The sequence below is a fragment of the Equus caballus genome, chromosome 15 (genome assembly GCF_041296265.1).
Source record: "Equus caballus isolate H_3958 breed thoroughbred chromosome 15, TB-T2T, whole genome shotgun sequence".
Classification (NCBI taxonomy): Eukaryota; Metazoa; Chordata; class Mammalia; order Perissodactyla; family Equidae; genus Equus; species Equus caballus.
This window is the reverse complement of record NC_091698.1, coordinates 80,926,182-80,945,651: the sequence shown is the minus strand read 5'-3', so window position 1 is coordinate 80,945,651 and position 19,470 is coordinate 80,926,182. Positions and strand designations below refer to the sequence as shown.

Genomic DNA, 19,470 nt, shown 5'->3' with positions numbered 1-19,470 from the left:
TCCCACAACCTGTTTGCGCATATGACTACAGTCCTCCTCATTTCTTGCCTGTTATTGTTGCAGTTGTCTCCTAAATGGTCCCCACTTTGGGCTCTCCATCCTTGATTAATCTCTACAGTACAGACATGATCCTATTACTTCTCTGATTAGAAACTCGTCCTTCCTATTCTTGCCAAGCATGCAAAGTTACTTACAAAACTTTATGTACAGCATGGTGATCTTGTATGTGTATGAATGTAATATTAGCAATATGTATACATAATGATATGCAGGGAAAATGTGTGAAAGAACATACACCAAATAGTGATTGGATGAGATTAAGGTGGGCACACACGACCATTTTCTACATTATACATTATTTAAAATTTGAGTTGATGAGTCGAATTACTCTTTTTAACTATTTCATCGAAGTATAGTTTTCATACTATAAAGCTCACTCATTTGAAGTATATAATTTAATGGTTTTTCGTAAATTTAGAGTCATGCAACCATTATCATAATCCAGTTTATGAACATTTCCATAAGCCAAAATGGTCTCTTGTGCCCGTTTGCAGTCACTCCTGTTCCCAGCCCCTAGGTGGTGAAGAATATCCCCTTGTAGGGATAAACCATATTTTACTTCCCATTCACTACTCCGTGGACATTTGGATTATTTCCAGTTTTTAGCTTTTATGGATAATCTGCTTTGAATGTTCTTATACAAGACTTGCATAAGCATGTATTTTTGTCAATTTTGAAAATTAACAGAGTTACCTTAGTGGTACTACTTTTTCAAGTTATTTAACTTTTAATTTTATAACCATGCTAGTTATATATGCATAGATTCCTGTTGAAAAATCAAACATTTCAGGACATGCAGAGTTCCCATTGTCTCCACTTGGGTGTGGCTCCTCTCTGCAAGGGGCTCTCTGATCAGCTCGCTTGGGCACTGAAGGCCAGGAGCACAGTAAGGAGGCTGTTGCAATATCCCAGGGAAGAAATAATTTGGGCCTGGGCAATAGCAGTTCACGTGGTGCTGGGAAAGGCAGGGATGGATGCAGCCCGTGAAATACCTTTTTGGAGAAGCCAATGAAATCAATGCACAGCTCTCTGCCATTTCTTTCCTCGGTTTCAGGTAATGCAAGCAGCTCTATTCCACATGGACAGCTGCTACAAAATCCCCAACATCCGGGGCACTGGGCGGGTGTGCAAGACCAACCTGCCATCTAACACGGCCTTCCGGGGCTTTGGGGCGCCCCAGGCAATGCTCATTGCCGAACAGTGGATGAGCGAAATTGCGGTGACCTGTGGGCTGCCTGCAGAGGAAGTAAGCTGGGAATGTGGTGGCACAAGTCAGGGCGGGTTAGCCTACTTTTAGGGGACAGTGTGTCTTGGTCATCTCCCATGGGGGAAGAGGATGAGCAGGGGCTGTTGAGGGGTCTGGAAGGTTGACTTTAGGATTTGCCCCCCTCATCTCTTGCCACTCACTGGGCCTCAGTGTCTCTCTCCTTGGGAAGGTGCGGAGGAAGAACATGTACAAGGAAGGGGACCTGACACACTTCAACCAGAAGCTCGAGGGGTTCACCTTGACCAGGTGCTGGGATGAATGCCTGGCAAGCTCCCAGTATCACGCCCGGAAGAGTGAGATTGACAAGTTCAACAAGTACGTGCTGAGCGGGGAGGAGTCTGACGTTCTGGTGCTCTTTGGGATTTCATGTTCTATAGCCTTTTTCTTGAACTCAAAATGTGAAGCTAGTAGTTTAATGGATAACTTACAAAGCTGCTGAGTTTACCAACTTGTTCACAGCCATCTCTTTAAGATCTCGAAATGACCTTCAGCCTGGGGGCAGGTGGGCCCACACCACTCAGTGTCATAGCCCAGCAGTGTGGCTCATCTTTACACGTTTGTCTGCCTTCCGGGTACACCGTGTTCTAGTGAACACCAGCCCAGGTCTGAGAACATCACAGTTATGCGCCAGCTCTGACACTACTCTGTGAATGTGACCATGGCAGCCACTCCATCTCCCTGGACCCCCATCTGCACAGTGGGGATGATTATGCTGGCTCTGTCTTCCTCACTGAGTTGCTCAGAAAACCAAATACAAAGCACAGTGAAAGTGTTGTCATTCTCATCAGCGAACCACAGTTCCTCCCTGGGACAATCACCGTCCAAGGTCACTGGGGCACTCTGACCGGAGCCGAATTCCACTCAGGAAAGAAGAGTGATGATACTTTAAAGCCGGTTCTCTCAAGTGTGGGCCCCACTCCAGCTGCACTGAAGGACTCAGAACCCCTGCTCATTTTGTCCCCATAATTGGGCCACAACTCATTGATAACAAGGGCTATATGAGCAGCTCCAAGGATGCCTTGTTCCAATTTTACAAAGGTGTTGACTGAAAATATGTCCAATCAAACATAAATATGGTCAAGAACATTCTATGAGAATGTTCCTTTTTCTCCAGGGAGAATTGTTGGAAAAAGAGAGGATTGTGCATAGTTCCTACCAAGTTTGGAATAAACTTCGCGATTAGTTTTCTGAATCAGGTAATTGCTTTATATGATTTTGTCCATCTCCACTGAACTGGGGCTCCATTTCCCCCTCTGTTTGCAGTAGTGCAGGGAAAGTCCATTGTCACTGGTAACAGAGCTACCTAGAGGAGCTCTTTGCTGTTAAAACAGAAGTTGAACTCGCATCCCTGTTTGTCCCATGTGTCGTGGGACAGTGAGAGCAGCATGGGACTCGGAGATCAGGGGTCAACTTCTAGTTCTTACTCCTCCTGACTGTAGGACTAAGGGCAGTTACAATGCCTTTCTGATCCCATTTCTTCATCTATAGAGTGAGGACAAAGATATTTGACCTACCTCCCTATGACGATGAGAGACAGACAGAAAGAAAGAGATGAAAAAAATATTGGAAACTAAAGGGCTATGTAATTTAATCACAAAATTTATACTGCTCTAATCTCCGTCTGGGGTTTATATCTAAAATGTTGCTGGTGTTTTTCTTTCTCTGTTCCTGGGCTCCAGCACCTCAGGTTCTAAGACCCAAGCTGAGTTAGCATGTACCGAATTTTGTGTCTGGCATCCTTCTCTTCCCTTAGGCAGGAGCCCTGATTCATGTGTACACAGATGGCTCTGTGCTGCTGACCCATGGGGGCACTGAGATGGGCCAAGGCCTTCACACCAAGATGGTCCAGGTGAGCAGCCTGGGGCTGTGGGAGTCGTCTCTGACTCCATGGTGTCTGTGTGAGGGGAGATGTGCGAAACTGAGCAGCAGGACATAGCAGAAGCAGAGGCAGGCCTAGGCTCTAACCCTGGTGCTGCTGCTCATTTATGTTTGGACTTTGGCAAGTCTTCTACCTTTCATGGCCTCAGTTTGCTCATCTGTGCAAAGGGGTTGGCCAGGTGATCTGGAAGATCACTTCTGAAACCAACACTCTAGGGTTCTGTGACTGTGTGTAAGGTGGGTGTGTTGTGTGCATAAAGGTAGCTAGTTCTGCAACACGTGAGACTCTTTACAGTGGAGCTGGGAGGATGGAGCTGGGTCAGAGTCGGCACACCTGCTTGGCCCATGGGACTGGCCAAACTGGATTTTGTAAAAAGCCAGTGTTAGCTTAAAAAGGCACTGTTAGTCACCATTGGGTTTTTGACCTTTTTATCCACTGGAATGACTCTGTTAATTGATGCTTTGAATTGAGACAGATGTGAGAACATCCAGTCTCAGTAGAATTCTAGTTTACAAAATTATTTTCTTGCTTGTAACTGTGAACTTGAATCCCATCTTGGGGAGAAAGTAGCCAAGCCCCATGCTAACCCCTTCCCCAGAGGGTGATGTCGTCTCTCTTGGCAGGTGGCCAGCAGAGCTCTGAAAATCCCCACCTCTAAGATTTACATCAGCGAGACAAGCACTAATACCGTGCCCAACACCTCTCCCACGGCCGCCTCCATCAGCACTGACCTCAACGGACAGGCCGTCTACGTAAGGAGCCTTGGGAGCTGACAGAACTGAGGACCAGCCAAGGGCTTTGGGCCTGGAGGGTCCCCCGGGTGGGAGCTGGAATTGCCCTTGTAGGCTCTTTGGCTGTGGCCATGCCTGTGGCTCTCTTATCCAGGAGAATGCTGTTCCTCCAAATACCAAGCTAAAAGAGAGGCTGAAGAACCATAATCACTTCCATCAAAGTCAGGAAGGATGAGGGTAGGATGAGGAGGAGAGTTGGAAGGAATGCAGGGGGTTCTGGGAAGACATACTTCCTGCTATAGAACAGTCCACAAGACAATGCACTGAAATTGGAATTCAACTGTGGGTTGGCCAGTTAAGACCCACCTGCTAGGGGCCTGCCCAGTGGCGCAGGGGTTAAGTTTGCACGTTCCACTTGGGCGACTGGGGTTTCACAGGTTCAGATCCCCGGTGCGGACATGGCACCACTGACAAGCCATGCTGTGGTAGGTGTCCCACATATAAAGTAGAGGAAGATGGGCATGGATGTTAGCTCAGGGCCAGTCTTCCTCAGCAAAAAGAGGAGGATTGGCAGCAGTTGGCTCAGGGCTAATCTTCCTAAAAAAAAATTTTAAAGAAAAAAAAGACCCACCTGCTTCTCCTCCCATGTGGGGGATGTAATCAAAGGAAAGAGTTTGATGGTAGAAGTATCTCCTTGGGATCCCTCGAACATTTCACCCTCTGTCAGCCTTAGAACTAAATCAGGACGTGCTCTCCAACCTAGCGCCAGTGTTAGTCCCTTTGGCAGGGTCTTGTGGCTTTCACTCTGGGCCCCAGTCATTGTTGAGAGGGTGCCAAGGCTGTTTGAGTGGCACCTTGGGCACAGCATTAAGGAGGTGGCCGTGCCGAGGCCCCCAGGATACCTGGGCCGGGGAATGCAGAGGATTGATGTGTCTGGTGTGTGGTGGCTGTGTTCTTTAGGAAGCGTGCCAGACCATCCTGAAAAGGCTGGAACCCTTCAAGAGAAAGAATCCTAGTGGCTCCTGGGAAGACTGGGTAAGTCTTAGTTGATCCAACACACTTTTTTGCAGATCAGATGGGGATTAAGAGCAGAGCCTCTGTCCCGACCCCAGCAGGAATAGGAGGTCGTGATCTAGTCACTCAGGCAAAGAGAAGTTGAGGTGGTCTGTATGATTTCACAGGGCAAGTAAATGCTCGACCTTGCTGGGCTCCTTTCTCTATGGTTTTCATAGTTGAAGGAAGTCACTTGAGGAAAATTTTTGATCCAGGATCTTGGTAACCTGGTGGGAATTGGGGGTTTGGCTATCCTGAACCTAAGAAGATGGAGATGACTGCTGAATATGCCTCACTGAGAAGTCTTGGCTCACTCGGCCTCATCCCACAATCCACTCATCCAGTCTAGATGAGCCTGGTTTTCTTCAAACTTACTTCTCTCACAGGGCTGCCCCTATCCATCTCTGGAGTCTGGGTCCACTGAGATCTGTGAGGGAGCAGGGAAAAGTCATCGCCCAAGAGGTTATATCATACCCGTGATTTTAGGAGTGACAGAACAAGCACCATGCGTAGTAAGAACAAGCCCAGTTCTCTGATTTCTCCTTTGGGGGCCTGCATGTCAGGAATCCTCACAGGGATGCTCTCTGAGGTGGGAGGCTTCAGCTACTCCAACAAGCAGAAATATCCATGACAGCCCTACTTCACTGTCCCCCTCCAGCTGGAATGGCAGAACTGGGCACAATAGTAACGCACAAAATGTGCCTGCATACAGTCCAGCTCAGACAGTACAAGTCTCCCTCAATAGATTCAAAGAAAATAAGATATTTCTCTCAGACCCACCCATCTTACTATGCCTCTCATGACCTCTACTTCTTCCAACACTCATAGATACCACCCACATAAATACCACATCAGTGCCAGCACATAGATAACACCCACATAAATACCACATCAATGTCTTTTGGTTTTGGTAGTTTGATTTTAGCATGGATTTGTCGGCCATTGATAATGTTTTCAACAACATTACAATCTGTTGACCTTAACAGATCGAGACTTTACAATCTGTTGACCTGAGCTTTGTCCTCAATGACTGACCATGTAGTCCAACATTCCTTGTAAGCAGGAAACCCCAACAGAGGCCATTATCAAAAAGATGTGATCAGGAGATGATAGGCATCAAATCTCTTAAGTGTCTGTACCACATTGAAAAACATGCCATTATCACCACCACCACTATATATGTATATATTTTGTACCATATATATATATATGGTAAGGATCCTAGAGAATTTCGTTCTCTAAGCCTGAGTTTTCTCATCTGTAAAATGGAGATAATATTAGTACTAACCTTGTAGGGTTGTATTGAATATTAAGTAAGATAATGCATGCAAAGTACTCAATAGCAACCGGTACGTGGTAAAGAGGTTGGCAGTTGACAATGATCATGATGAAAATTATATTAACTACATATTAAATTGTAGTGTTGTGCTAGTGCTGGAGATACTAAAAAAACTTATTAACGTATTTAAAGAGGATGGATGGATAGATAGATGGATAGCTTTATTAATAGGAAGGTATAACTGAAAACAGAAGGTAACAGGCTAAGTATCAAATGAGCAATGTAGAGAGTTGCTGTATAAAGCCAGAGCAGGGAGTCATCACTGAGAAGAGGCAGTTGGAATGGCAAGTGTGAGCTGGTTGTTGAGGGAAGAAAAGGATTTGGACAGATATAGCAGAGGAGCCACATGAATGAAGGCACAAAGGTCTGGGGACATGGAAGTGTTGGCAGAGAGTTAACAATCGAGTTTGGCTGGAGTAGCAATGGTGTGTCTGCTACATAAAGCCAGAGAGAAGACTGAGGTCCTTAATGTCAGGCATTTGCTCCATAGGTGATGGAGAGTCATGGAAAGCCACGGAGCAGGGGAGTGACATGGGCTGTGTGGTATGTTGAGATAATCACTCTGGCTGCACTGGGCTACGTGGCAGAGTGGGGAGGTGACTTGAGGCAGGAAGACTAGTTAAGAGGCTACCGTAGTCCTCCAGGCTTCAGATGATGAGGACCTAGTGCAGAGGTGGCAGTGAGGATGCGAGGTAAGGTGTGAAAGTGAGTCACTAGTAAAAGGAGTTGATGAGCTTCCAGAGGAGGAGGATGAGCTCATGAGAGCGTAGTGCTGGGTTTCTGGAAACCGTGCCTATCCCTTCCTGATGGCCATTTCCTCTCCTTAGGTCATAGCTGCTTACCAGGATGCAGTGAGCTTGTCTGCTACTGGGTTTTATAAGTAAGTATGGTGCTGGTCTCGCCCATCTCACAGTGTGTGGTCATCCTAACCTCAAAGGTCCCCTCCAGCACTGAACTCTGTCAGCCTTAGGTCAGCAGAGAGCAGTTCCTCTGAAGTTCTTCTCTCTTCAATGGACTTCCACTAATTTCAATTTAAAGATGCTCTAAAACACACGGATTACCAAATGATGTGTCAAGGAGGCAAAAGCAGCTGCGGCCATATCAGAAGATCTGTGTTCTAGCTCTGATCTTAAAGTGTGCTGTTCCACCTGGGGAATCAGTGATTCTCTGAACCTGTTTCCTCATTTATGACATAGCAGGACAATTACCAACCATTCCTCCCTCAGCATTCTCCTTCAAGAACCCGAGTGTCTGGTGTTCTGAGTTACCCACATGTGTTAGTTTGTACTACGCATTTATGGAGGCTTTCCTTCAGAAGAATGGAAGGAGGATTTAGAGCATGTGAGCTTGTCACAAAATGCAGAATTCAGTGGAACTTAAAGTGAGCGTTAGAAAAGAGCACACGTCTTCTGCAACTTTAAAATTCAGCAGCAGCAGGAAGAGCTAGAGACGCTGCCCATCTGATTTAGAAGCTGTAAACAGATATGATCATATTTACTGTCAGCCGTAACGTTCTAGCTTTCTCTGGGAAGTTTAACTAGGACCTTTTCTCTCACAGATCAATGCATTTGGAAAATACTGCAATGTTTGCTTTAAAAGGTCTTGCATGAATGTGTGACCATATATATTATATACATTTCATATATATTATATATGTGTTATACATATACACACACACGTATTACATATATATTTGGCAAAGTAATGTTTTCCCAGTACTCCCTGGGTTATGCAACATTTGACAAACACAAACTACTGCAGGTTTTTTCTTAAGTTCTTATTTCATTTTTGGAGTTAATAAAACTGGGGCTATGTAAGGAAACCCAGATGAAGATGATGAAGTCAGAGGTCAAAGAAGGCAATGATTTCTCCTGGGATAAGCCTTTCCCTCAGCCCTGTATTGATTTTGTTTTCATACAGATTCTGATCACATCAGCTCACATTATTTCTGGGTAATATGTAGAACAACATAGATACAGAGTACTATAAACTCTGGGTGTGAGAATATACACACACAGACACAAACACACACACATACGTATACACACATATATATGACTCGTGAAAAATTGGAATTGTATAACATACTCAGGATTGAAAAAGAAAAAATGTATACGAGGACATCTGCTTTTATTAATAACATTTCCTCAAATCGCTTGTTGACGTTTAGAAGGGGCCAGTGGATGAGGAGTAACACAGGCAAGTGGCTGCTTAAAGATGCACCCAGGCTGCATGAGATACTGATCTTCTTAGCTTTCACCTTGAGAAAGGTGAGCAGCCCTGTGAGCAGGTGAACTTGTGTGAACAGCCTAGGAGCCAGCGGAGGCAGAACCTTTTGTTCTGAAGACCTTGAATTCTAATTCAGTAGATCCTTTGGAGTGTGACATTCATGTCCTTCATGAGCTCAGGAAAATCTGTCACCTGGTTCTACCATGTAGACGCCAGCACGCTGATACTAAACACTGCTCGGCTGTACAGGATGATTCCTATAAGGGACATTGGTACAAGAGGGCAGAGACAAGAGAGAGAATTCTCTGGACTATCTGGGTTTCAGTAATGAATCCAAAATATTCAAAACATATGGCCTTTTTTGAAGAACAGCTGAATGAAAAAATAAAACCTTTGGGGTCTTGAGATTTTGTAGGACAAGCTGTGTGACTGTATATGGGTGGGGGGCATGTTCCTCTTAACACACATACAATATTTTCTGTTTTCTCCCCCAGAGCACCCGAGGTTACCTACAGCTTTGAAACAAACTCAGGGTATCTCTTCAACTACTTCTCGTATGGGGTGGCTTGCTCTGAAGTGGAAATTGACTGCTTAACAGGGGATCATAAGGTAAGGAGTTTGCAAAACATTAGTACTATGCCGGAAAAGAGAAACAACTCAATTACAATACCAAGAGTTGCTAGAGACAAACTTCCTGGTTGGAAAAATACTGCCTTACACCACAGCTTGGCAAGCTTTCTATAAAGTACCAAAGAGTAAATATTTTAGGCTTTCTGGGCCACAAAGTCTGTGCCAACTACTCAACTCTATCATTGTAGCATGAAAACAGCCATAGACGTACGTAAACAAATGAGCGTGGCAGTGTTCCAATAAAAGGTTATTTATGCACGCTGAATGTGAATTTCATGTAGTTTTCAGGTGTCACAACATATTCTTATTTTTGTCAGTCATTTAAAAAGGTAAAAACTGTTACTAACTCTCAGGCCCTACAGAAACAGGGGATGGGCTGGATTCAGCCATGGAACGTAGTTTGTTGCCTCCTTCTTGCATGATCCAAACAGACTCAGGTGCGAAGCCCCAGGAACCTGGGAACCTGCTGTTTCTACTCACGTATGGGTGTGTGCACACTTATTTCCAATTACTGAGAGAGCCTCTCCACTCCCATACCCTCCCCAGCTGCTAAGAACTCCAACTTCGGCAATGACGATGGCAGTGGAGACTGGCGGGGCCATGAACACCCCTGCCTGAGCGAGCCCAGGGCACTCTGCTTGTGAAAATACTGTTTGGGTTGGCATTACTAATCTAAGGGTCTCCAAGACCCATCTATCATTTCTCACATCCCCTTCTGCTCAAACTGCTTTTATTTTGCTTCCGCTTTAGAACCTCCGCACAGACATCGTCATGGATGTTGGCTCCAGTCTGAACCCTGCCATCGATATTGGACAGGTAAGCTCGTGGGGAACTAGGGTGGTGATAGACTTGGCCACTGATGTGCCCCATCCCTCCTAGGGCCACCAACACAGCATCTTGTGCAATGTCGTTTTTAAGCAGGTCTGAACATGGTACCAAGTGAATCTCCCTGAGAATGGAATTGAGATAGATGAGAGCCCACTCTCAAGGGAGAAGACAAATCATTGTGGATTAACTTGGAAAGGGCTCTCACACCTCAGAGAACAAGATGATGAATGGTGAAAACATTGGGTGTAAACACACACAGACGCACAGTTTGAGAGGGAGCACAAGGTAGACTGGAGATTGCGTTTGGGATCAATGAGCAGGCAGTGAGGTCAGAGGAGTTTTCTCCCTCGTCATTCCTCTTCCACCCAGGACAGCTTTTTGTTCTGCAGGAAGTAAATGCTACCAAGCGTGGGTAGGGGCCACTGGGGGCGAAAGACATGAGTTTGAAGAAGAAGATTAAAGAGATGAATGTCCTGAAGAAAACCACTTTTGGAAAATTTGACAGTATTGGCCAGAGCAGGTGGAACAGGAGGATTCAGAGGGAGGAAGCCAGAACTGAAGTACTGAGCATCTGGTAGAAAATGTAAATTGTATTTCTCAAAACTGGACAATTACTGAGTACACAGAAACTTTGTCATTAGTCAATCTGTTCACTGATTCACTGAACAACCATCAGGGGAGCCCCTACTATGGCAGGCACTGAGCAAGGCCCTGCAGACACGAGATGATAGCACCTGGTCTTCCCCCAGAACACACTTGTTTAACTGTGGTGATGAGGCCGGAAGAATGGACATGTGGGCCAGCAGAGCATGGCAGGTGCCCTAAAAGAGATCTGTAAACCATAGCAGGGGCATGCTTTCTTCCAGAAGTTAGGCACGGCTGGGAGCTAAAAAAGCATAAAATCTACTATCCAAGGAATTCCTCATCTCTTGTGGGGCTGCTCAAAAGCGCGTGGTCCCACTCTGCACACAGGAGGAGTGTGGGCCCCTGAGGGACTCTCAGCAACCGTTAGCCCGTGAGCTGGCTTCTCAGCTTAGGGTTGCCATTTCTCCAGTAGCAACTAGAAGGAACATCTCCACCTGCCTTGCGGCAAGTTTTAATGGGAAATTATGCCTACCATTGCGTGACCCTCTTGTAATCGCTGACAAGTTCTGAAACTGGCCTTCACTGTTAATGCCTTTACTTTGCCCATGCCAATGCCTGGCGAAGGCCCAGATGGGTTATCCTGGGCTGGGAATGGAGCCAGGTAAGCAATGGAGGGCTCTTTTCAGCTTCTTTCCAGGCCCCACTCCAGAGAGGGCTTGGTGCCCATTGTGGGAAGCAGTGCCTGTCCTTGGAGGGGGAGTGGGGCAAGGTAGCAACAGTCTCTGTCTGCCCTGCAGGTGGAAGGGGCATTTGTCCAGGGCCTTGGCCTCTTCACCCTGGAGGAGCTGCAGTATTCCCCCGAGGGAAGCCTGTACACCCGCGGCCCCAGCACCTACAAGATCCCTACATTTGGCAGCATTCCCATTGAGTTCAGAGTGTCCCTGCTCCGTGACTCCCCCAACAAGAAGGCCATCTATGCATCCAAGGTAGGGCCATCTATGCATCCAGGGCATCCAATTGCCCTGGGTCTGTGCTGCCTTCTGGTCTGCACCATGGGAGGCAGCAGAGGGTGATGAGGGGCCCCAGCCACTTGCCATGTGGGTCTGCAGGGGGCTTATCTGGAAGGGAGAAGAGGGCTTGATGCTAGCTTTGGTGAGGGTGGTGGAGGGGTGGGAAGTCCTTCCTGAGAAGCAGAGAACTGGGTGGAGGGTGACCCCCACCTCCATGTCGTCAAAGCCAGCTCCTTTGTGTGCACTCAGAGGGATTCCTTAATCCAATCCTGTAGGTCAAATCCTGACCTACACCCGTGTCTCAGGTGTGCATGCCTCGTGCTTGGTCCTAGAGATGACCTCACAGATACAGCACCCCTGTGGTCCAGTGAGAAGCAGCATGTTCCCTGCAGATGGGGCAACACCTCCATGAACATGCCTTCACCTCCTTCAGTGGCCGCACCTGACATTAAGCCTTGATCGGCATGCCTGAAGACTTAACCATCCTCTACTTCCTCCCTGTCCCCAATAAGTATAAAAAAATGGAAGAAAATCAATTAAGCTGATTGATATAGTCCTAGGTCTAAGAAGAAAGACAGAAAATCACTTGTAACCAATGAAACACACCCCTTTGCTCATCTCCTGGTTTACTTTTCTGTGGGTGGGTCTGGGCCACTTTGTGGTCCTTGCCATTGGCTCTCCCACTTTGGCATGCATCAGAACCATTGGGACTTCGTGGTAAGAACGCCAGTTCTGTAGGGCCCACCTCTAAAAATCTTGATCCCATAGGCCTGGTATAGCGCCCTGGAACATGCTTTTTTAGCAAATGGTCCTAGCAATTCTGATACAGGTAGTCTCTGATCTATACGTTGGAGGACAAAACAACCTTTGCTAGAAATCATTTTAATTCCTGTTTGTCATAAGGCCTATATTCCAGCAGATGCTGTAAGTATAATATGGCACCTGTAAATGTTGGTGTCAGAGTTGTGGGTAGATTGTTCCCATAGCCTGATAACTGAAGAAATGGTTAAAATTCATGTCAGGCTTTTTTTGTCTATAAAATGTAATTATTTAATGTAACTTTTAATGATACATTATATTTGCATGGTGTCATCAGAGAAAATCACATAGCAAGAGTTAACAGAAATATGCCAACAATACTGAGTCATTTACTAGATGGATTGTTCTCAGCCCCTGATTGATTTTAACTGCCCTTCCTGCCTTGCTTGGTGGGGTCCCATGGTGCTGGCTGGGGTTCCAAGGCAATACCAGCCCTCCTGGTGTGGAGCCTGGGGCCACTTCACCTGATTTTCTGTCCTATGCTCTGTCCACTCAGGCTGTCGGGGAGCCGCCCCTCTTCCTGGCTGCCTCCATCTTCTTTGCTATCAAGGATGCCATCCACGCAGCTCGAGCTCAGCACAAGGACTATAATAGGAAGGAACTTTTCCGATTAGATAGTCCTGCCACCCAGGAGAAGATCCGCAATGCCTGTGTGGACAAGTTCGCCACCATGGTATGATACCTCTCGAGCTCCCACTCAGTCCTGGGGAGGCCGGAGCGGAGGTCTGTGTATTGCAGGGGGCGCCCTGCAGAGAAGAGGGGGAGATGTCAGGCTCTCTCTCAATTGGGAAGCCCTGGGTCAATGCTGCCCTTCACCATGTGGTTGAGGCACATCCTTGAACTTTCAGGAAAAGAATAAGAAACCTCCTAAAGCTGTAGCTTGTAGCTGGGCCTCCTTAAAGGAAGGAGGGCTGTTTGATGCACAGCCATGACCCACAGATTCCATTATTTTCCATGAAGATGAGGGTAATGGGTAAAACTCCAGAAGAGCCTAAACTTTAGTGTCCATCACAAACATTTTTGAGATCCTTCTTTCTTAAAGACACTGTGTGAGGCTCTATGGAGAGGAAGAGAAAAAGAGGAATTTATTGATTCATTAGATGGACCCCATTTGTTCTGTGATTACCATGTGCCATGCTGATACTGGGGACACGTAGTTGCCCCTGAAGACTTCACGGCCTTTTAAGAAACCAGATGATCGCATTGTATTGATTGGTTACTAGCTTGAAGGTGTGTGTAGCAGAATGTAACAGGAGTTCCGTGGTTGTTGGAATCATTCTGGGAACTCCTGTGGGATACCTGTAGTGGACAATGCCTGGTAAAAGAAGACCATGCTAGGAGAGTTTCTTCCATCGCTGGAACCTCAGAACCAGCCCAGCTTCTGAGTTGTGCTGAAGTGGGCACTGCACAGATAGGACTCTCCAATTGCCTTTGCATGGCAGGCTTTTTTCAGTTAGCAGAACTGGGTTCTTCCTGATACCCAAGCTGGATATCCTCCTAGGTATTTGATAGAAAATTTCATAGGCCTTTCGGGTTTAGAGGTGAAGTGAGTAGTCATGGAACCAAAGTGTTCCAGGAATGGGGAGGGTACAGGATATCTCTCAAGGCCGTGAAGTCTGCCATCACAGACCTCAGCACTCAGGAGGAGGAGACAGATGGGTCTCCAGTCAGGCCAGCCTGCAGATCTGCCAAGAGCTTTAGCTGTAGAGTGAGAATCACACAGACCATGTGTAGAGCTCCCAGGTATGTGCAGCAACCTCCTCACAGCCCTGAACCTTCCCACATGGCCCCGATGCTGACAGTTCCCCAAACCCCATTCCCCAAGAGGAGAAGTTCTGCTTGGCTCCAGTAAGCTTGCACAGGTTGCAAAGTTAGCTCCTTGCAGACAATCTGATACAGAACTCAATGATCTGATGAGCTGCTCTGAGGCCCCAGACCTAAAGCAAAGATTCTAGTCCAAGCCCCTCTGCTGTGTTTCAACACACCAGCAATTTAAAATCCCTGCAATGGATTTGCATGAGCAGCTGAGTCTATGAACCAATCACACTTTTGAAGGACTGTGAATGCCACATAAGAAGGGACCACTTCTGTATTTGTCCAACCCTGTATCTCCAGAGCCTAATACAGTGCCTGCCACGTGGAAAGTGCTCCATAAAAATAAATAATTGACTAGCAAATTAAGGGGCCCTACTCTGGGGGCATTCCCAACAGTTGGGATGCCAGAGGGGTCTTTGGTCTTGGAATGGTGGTTGGCAGCAGTGGGAGGTGGCAAGTGGGCCAGAGGGCAGGAGGGGACACTGTGTTCCGTGCTGTGGAAAGAAAGACCTTGGCAGTGAGTTTTCTATTGTTCTTTCCTAGTGTGTCACTGGCGTACCATAAAACTGTAAACCCTGGTCTCTGAGGGTCTGAAGAAAAAGCCCACAGCAGAGTCTGCTTATGCTACACTGGGGCTCCCATGGAGCACGGAACATAACGCTGCAGAACACGAATCTATAAAACTCATAGGATGGCAGTGCTGTGATTCATCAGGATGGTGTTTGGAAGAACACCAAATGCATTGGAAGATTTTGATCAAAAATATTATTTGCAAACATAATAGTAAGCCAAATCAAAACTGTTAGCCCAAGCAGTTAATATGCAATTAGGGTCATTCCATGTCTGCTTTAATCATGTATTTGAAGTAGGTTTAGGAAGTATTTGTGCTATATCTTAACTCACCAGAAACCCTATATAAACTCAAGTGCTGACAGTATCTGTCCTTCAAAGAGGATTCCACAAACCTCCAGCAGCTTAAACCAAAGTTACTCTAAATCTGTGTGCTTTTCCTCAAAAGGCTTTCCTTCAAACCAATGTACACTGTATTATAACCTCAGATGCATACATAAGTTGCACTGGGACAGTGGGGTGAGTTTCAAATCCCTACTCACTGAACACTCACATGCACTCACATTGGTATACACACACACACACACACACACACTCACACACCCCTCTCTACCTTCTCATTCCCCTCTATCCCAGTCTCTGAATCCATGGGAAAGGGGGAGACCTGGCTTATTGCCAGATGGAAAGTACCTACCACAGAAAGAAGACTCCCTTCATCTCTTTCCAGACATAGTACAGCCACGTGGATCCAGAGGTATGTCTCAATGGTCTCAGTAGGGAAGAGGAAAGCACCATTGACAATCGCCCTAGGAATTCCTGCACATTCACTGGGAGGCCTTGATTGTCACTGAATGGTAGGAAGGAGGCCCCATTAGGTTGGCCACCGGTGCAGGATGCATGTATAACACAATGCATGTGTGGGGTCTTGCCCCATTTCCCATCCTCTTGGAGAGCCATGAGTCCCAGGAAAAATCAAGTAGAAGTCTTCTTTGTCCTCTTGGAGATGGGCCAAGGGATTCTTGCAAGGACATTATGCACTTCATAGGCCCTTTGGGATTGGTGGGATTGGTCCCATGGTAGCTGGTGGCTCTAGTGGGTCTAGGCTATCCTGTGAGCTACTTTAATCTGGCCATGGCCTCCCTCCTCCATCTCCCTCCCCCTTCTCAGGGAGGTCCCTGGGGGCCAGGACTGCCACATCTCTGGGAGAGGTGGCTGTGGTAGGGTTGCTGGTAATTCGCAGACCTCAGCTGATGAGAACACTGGCTTCCGAGGAGCTCAGTTCTCATATCTTTAAGGCCCACAGTCAGGTTCTCTCCTTCCTCAACTACAAATGCCACGTACTTCTTCAGGGCCAGGCGCTGGCTAAGCTCGTGGTCTCAGTGGAAAGAGCATGGGCTGGAAGTGAATCCTCGCCTCTGTTCTGGCAGCACGTGAGCTCTTTTCCCTCCAGCCAATTGCTCATCCTCTGAGCCTCAGTTTCCTCATTCATAAAAGGAGGATAGTAAGAACTACTGTCAGGGTTGTAGTGTTAAATGAGATACCCTACGATAAACACCCAGCACAGAATCTGGCCCCTGTTGAGTGCCCCACAAATGTCAATCCTTTGCTGTTCCAAGATTTTCCCAGCCTCTGTAAAAAACGTTTGTAAGTTTACTAGCCAAACATGTTTATACTGTGTACTTGTAGTAGAGACAGTTCGAAATCCTTTTACAGAGCTGTGAGTTCCCAGTTTCTCTAAGTGTTGGCTGTTAATGGCTCATAGCTGCTGCATGTCATCTGGAGAATTGCCCTCAGCTAAAAGAGACGCCACATGACCTGCGAGGGTATACAGCCCTGCACCCCTCACCTGTTGGGGCAGCCCACAGACAGTGATTGACTGTTGCCAGCTTTAGAAGAATGGACCCTTGCCTTAAGGTGTGACCACCTCTGGCGGTTGTGCAATTCTTGTTTCAGACTGCCTGAGGGATAAGGCTGGAACTAGACTCTCACTCAGCCCAGATCCTTGCTCAGCATCTTCCCCTGCCCTACCCTGCTTCCCTCATGCTCTCTGTCCTGAGCGCACTCCCCCAGTAAATCACTGCATTCAATCCCTTCTAAATCTTTGCTTCTTGGGAACCCATCCTATGGCAGATTGTATGCCATTTTCCACTTGCATAATTTAAAAACACATTATATTCTTGTATCCCTACCCTCTGGGTATTGTATGGATGGAAATCCCCATCCTCTTGTAACATAATATTTGGCTAGGAATTCCCAATTTATTGGGAGTTGAGACTCAGTCTAATGAGGTCAAGTGTGTGCACTTGATTGATCTCAACAATGCTTCGAATTTCTCCTGAGTCTCGGTCATTTTCCATGGCCACTTGCTCCATTCTCACAATAATTTCCCCTAGTCAAAGCATCATCGGTTTCCTCTGCTTTTCCTTTGAATGCACCTCTTTTCCTAAGACAGCAGTCGAGTGCCCACATAAAAGTGACCAGAGCTGTCGGCCTGGCCATTCCTGGTTTCTCATATGTTAATGTTTACCTGGGCTCTTGAGAATATTATATCTGTTGCTCAAATGGTATACTGCAGTGTAACATTTTAGAGTCAGAAGGGACAGCCCCAAGGGGCCTAGCCCAGTGGTCCTCAACTGGGGGTGATTTTGTCCCTTAGGAGACATTTGGCAATGTGTGGAGACCTCTTCGGTTGCCACACTGGGTAAGGGGTGGTCACTTCTGGCATCTGGTGGCTGGATTCCAAGGATGCTACTAAACATCCTACAATGCACAGGGCAGCCCCATGAAATGAAGAATTATTCAGCCAAAAGTGCCAACAGTGCTGAGGTTGAGAAACCCTGCTTCATTCTACCACCTTGGTATCAGGGAGGTGACAGGACTCTGGAGGTGGCAGTGGCATAATTAAAACCTGACTAGTTCTTACTACTCATCTTGCCATCTCTTTATGTTTTCGTGGGATCATAAGCATATGTAGCAAGTGTGTGATAACAAGCTCTCTATAGAATAGAAATCTCCTAGTGCAAGAACATGTCAAGAAATTCTTATTTCTCTGCGTGGACACTCATGAGGTATCCACAGCAGTGTTGTGAATTACTCTCCCTGCGAAAAAAAATATAAATGATGAAACTCAACTTTGATATTTGCTTCTAGTCCTTTATCAGACCCACATAATTATCTATTTTGTACTATGTTTTCTTAAAACGTTTCTGTGTGTTGAGACAATCATACCCAGAAGTGGAATGTCTGGTCTATTAGGCATGTTTCAAGTGTTGTGTTTATAACAAGATACACTGTGAATTTGTTTGCTTCTCTGTGGAGGGTCTACATTTTCCTGTAAGAAGTTTTTTCTTATATAAAAAAAATTAAATACAGTGTGTATCAAACATATGGAAAAGAAGACAAAACACATATATGTTCCCTCCCAAATTATAAAAATGTTTGTTTGCCCATATTTGTTCCCCATGTTTACAAATTAACATTATAAGTACAGTTGAAGCCTTCCATTTTATCTCCCAACTGTCAGATGTTCCCAATCATTATCCTAAGGTTGGTCTATATTCTCCTCATTCATGTCTTTATATTTTTACTCTGTGTGTGTGTATATATATATAGATAGATAGAGATATAGATAAATCCATAGGCAATGTACAGTACTTATATAAGAGTGTGTTTTGAAATTCACACCCATGAACCCTCAGAATAACTAAAATTAAAAAGACTAAAAAATCAAGTGTGAGTAAGATGCAGAGTAATTGAAACTCTCACACACTGCTAGGGAAGTAATTTGGTAAATTCAATTTGGGGAACTATTTGAGAGTCTGTACTAAAGCTGCAAGTATGTATGCCCCTGACCCAGAAATTGCTGAGCACATAACCGAGAGAAATGCGGGTACGCGTGCACCAAAAGGAAAGTCCAAGATTGATCATAGAAGCACTACTCATAGTAGCCCCAAAGTAAAAAAATCCCACATGTAGATCACCAATAGCGTTCATAAGTTAATCACGGCATATTCATACAATGGAATCCCAGCACAGCAAAGAGAATGAATAAAGCAGAGCTGCACGCTTCAATAAGGATGCTTCTCACAAACATAATATGGAATTAAAGAGGCCAGGCACAAACAAGTACACACTTTCTGTGTGTATGATCTCGTGTATATAAATTTCAAAACTAGGCAAAACCTATCTGTAGGGTTAGAGGTTACGATAGTAGTTCCCTTGGGAGGGGTGTAGCACCTGGACGAGAGCTAGGGGGGTCTTCTGGGATGTTTGGTAATATTGTATTTCTTAATCTGGCTGCTGGTTACAAGGGTGTGTCATTCTGTGAAACTTCATTGAACTATTCATTATGCTTTGCAGATTTTTATGTATGTACGTTATTCTTCAATAAAGTTTCCTTTAAAAGAACTACATCGGTGATATGATATGGTGATCTCCTTCAGCAACTCATTTTTCCCTCCAACATTATGCTTTTAATATATGTCCATCTTGGCCCATTTTATCTAGTTCAGTAATTTTTCTGTTATATAGTGTTTTATTATATGTATGTGCTAAAATTTATTTTTTCATCCCTATACCAATGGATGCTTACGCTGTTTCCAGTCTTTCATTACTACAAACAATACTCTGATAAACAGCCTCGAACATCCCTCCTG

At 45.8% G+C, this 19,470-nt stretch overlaps 1 protein-coding gene across 4 annotated transcripts in view; it reads left to right on the top strand.

Moving 5' to 3' along the window:
- The window catches only part of LOC100054641 (xanthine dehydrogenase/oxidase), a 72,295-nt gene extending 53,317 nt beyond the window's left edge, over nt 1–18,978 (top strand). For 2 of the 4 annotated variants that reach the window (XM_070236547.1, XM_023619291.2), the window contains exons 25-36: nt 1,115–1,306; nt 1,497–1,642; nt 2,442–2,523; nt 3,081–3,176; nt 3,830–3,958; nt 4,898–4,972; nt 7,157–7,209; nt 9,053–9,167; nt 9,939–10,004; nt 11,399–11,587; nt 12,927–13,103; nt 14,789–18,978. In XM_070236547.1, the coding sequence (XP_070092648.1) occupies nt 1,115–1,306; nt 1,497–1,642; nt 2,442–2,523; nt 3,081–3,176; nt 3,830–3,958; nt 4,898–4,972; nt 7,157–7,209; nt 9,053–9,167; nt 9,939–10,004; nt 11,399–11,587; nt 12,927–13,103; nt 14,789–14,809 (1,341 nt within the window). In that variant the 3' untranslated portion in view covers nt 14,810–18,978. Of the gene's footprint in view, nt 1–1,114; nt 1,307–1,496; nt 1,643–2,441; nt 2,524–3,080; nt 3,177–3,829; nt 4,027–4,897; nt 4,973–6,819; nt 7,066–7,156; nt 7,210–9,052; nt 9,168–9,938; nt 10,005–11,398; nt 11,588–12,926; nt 13,104–14,788 lie in introns of those variants that run through there. The other 2 variants (XR_011426512.1, XM_070236548.1) reach the window with 2 other exon arrangements.
- The last annotated feature ends 492 nt before the right edge of the window (nt 18,979–19,470 follow it).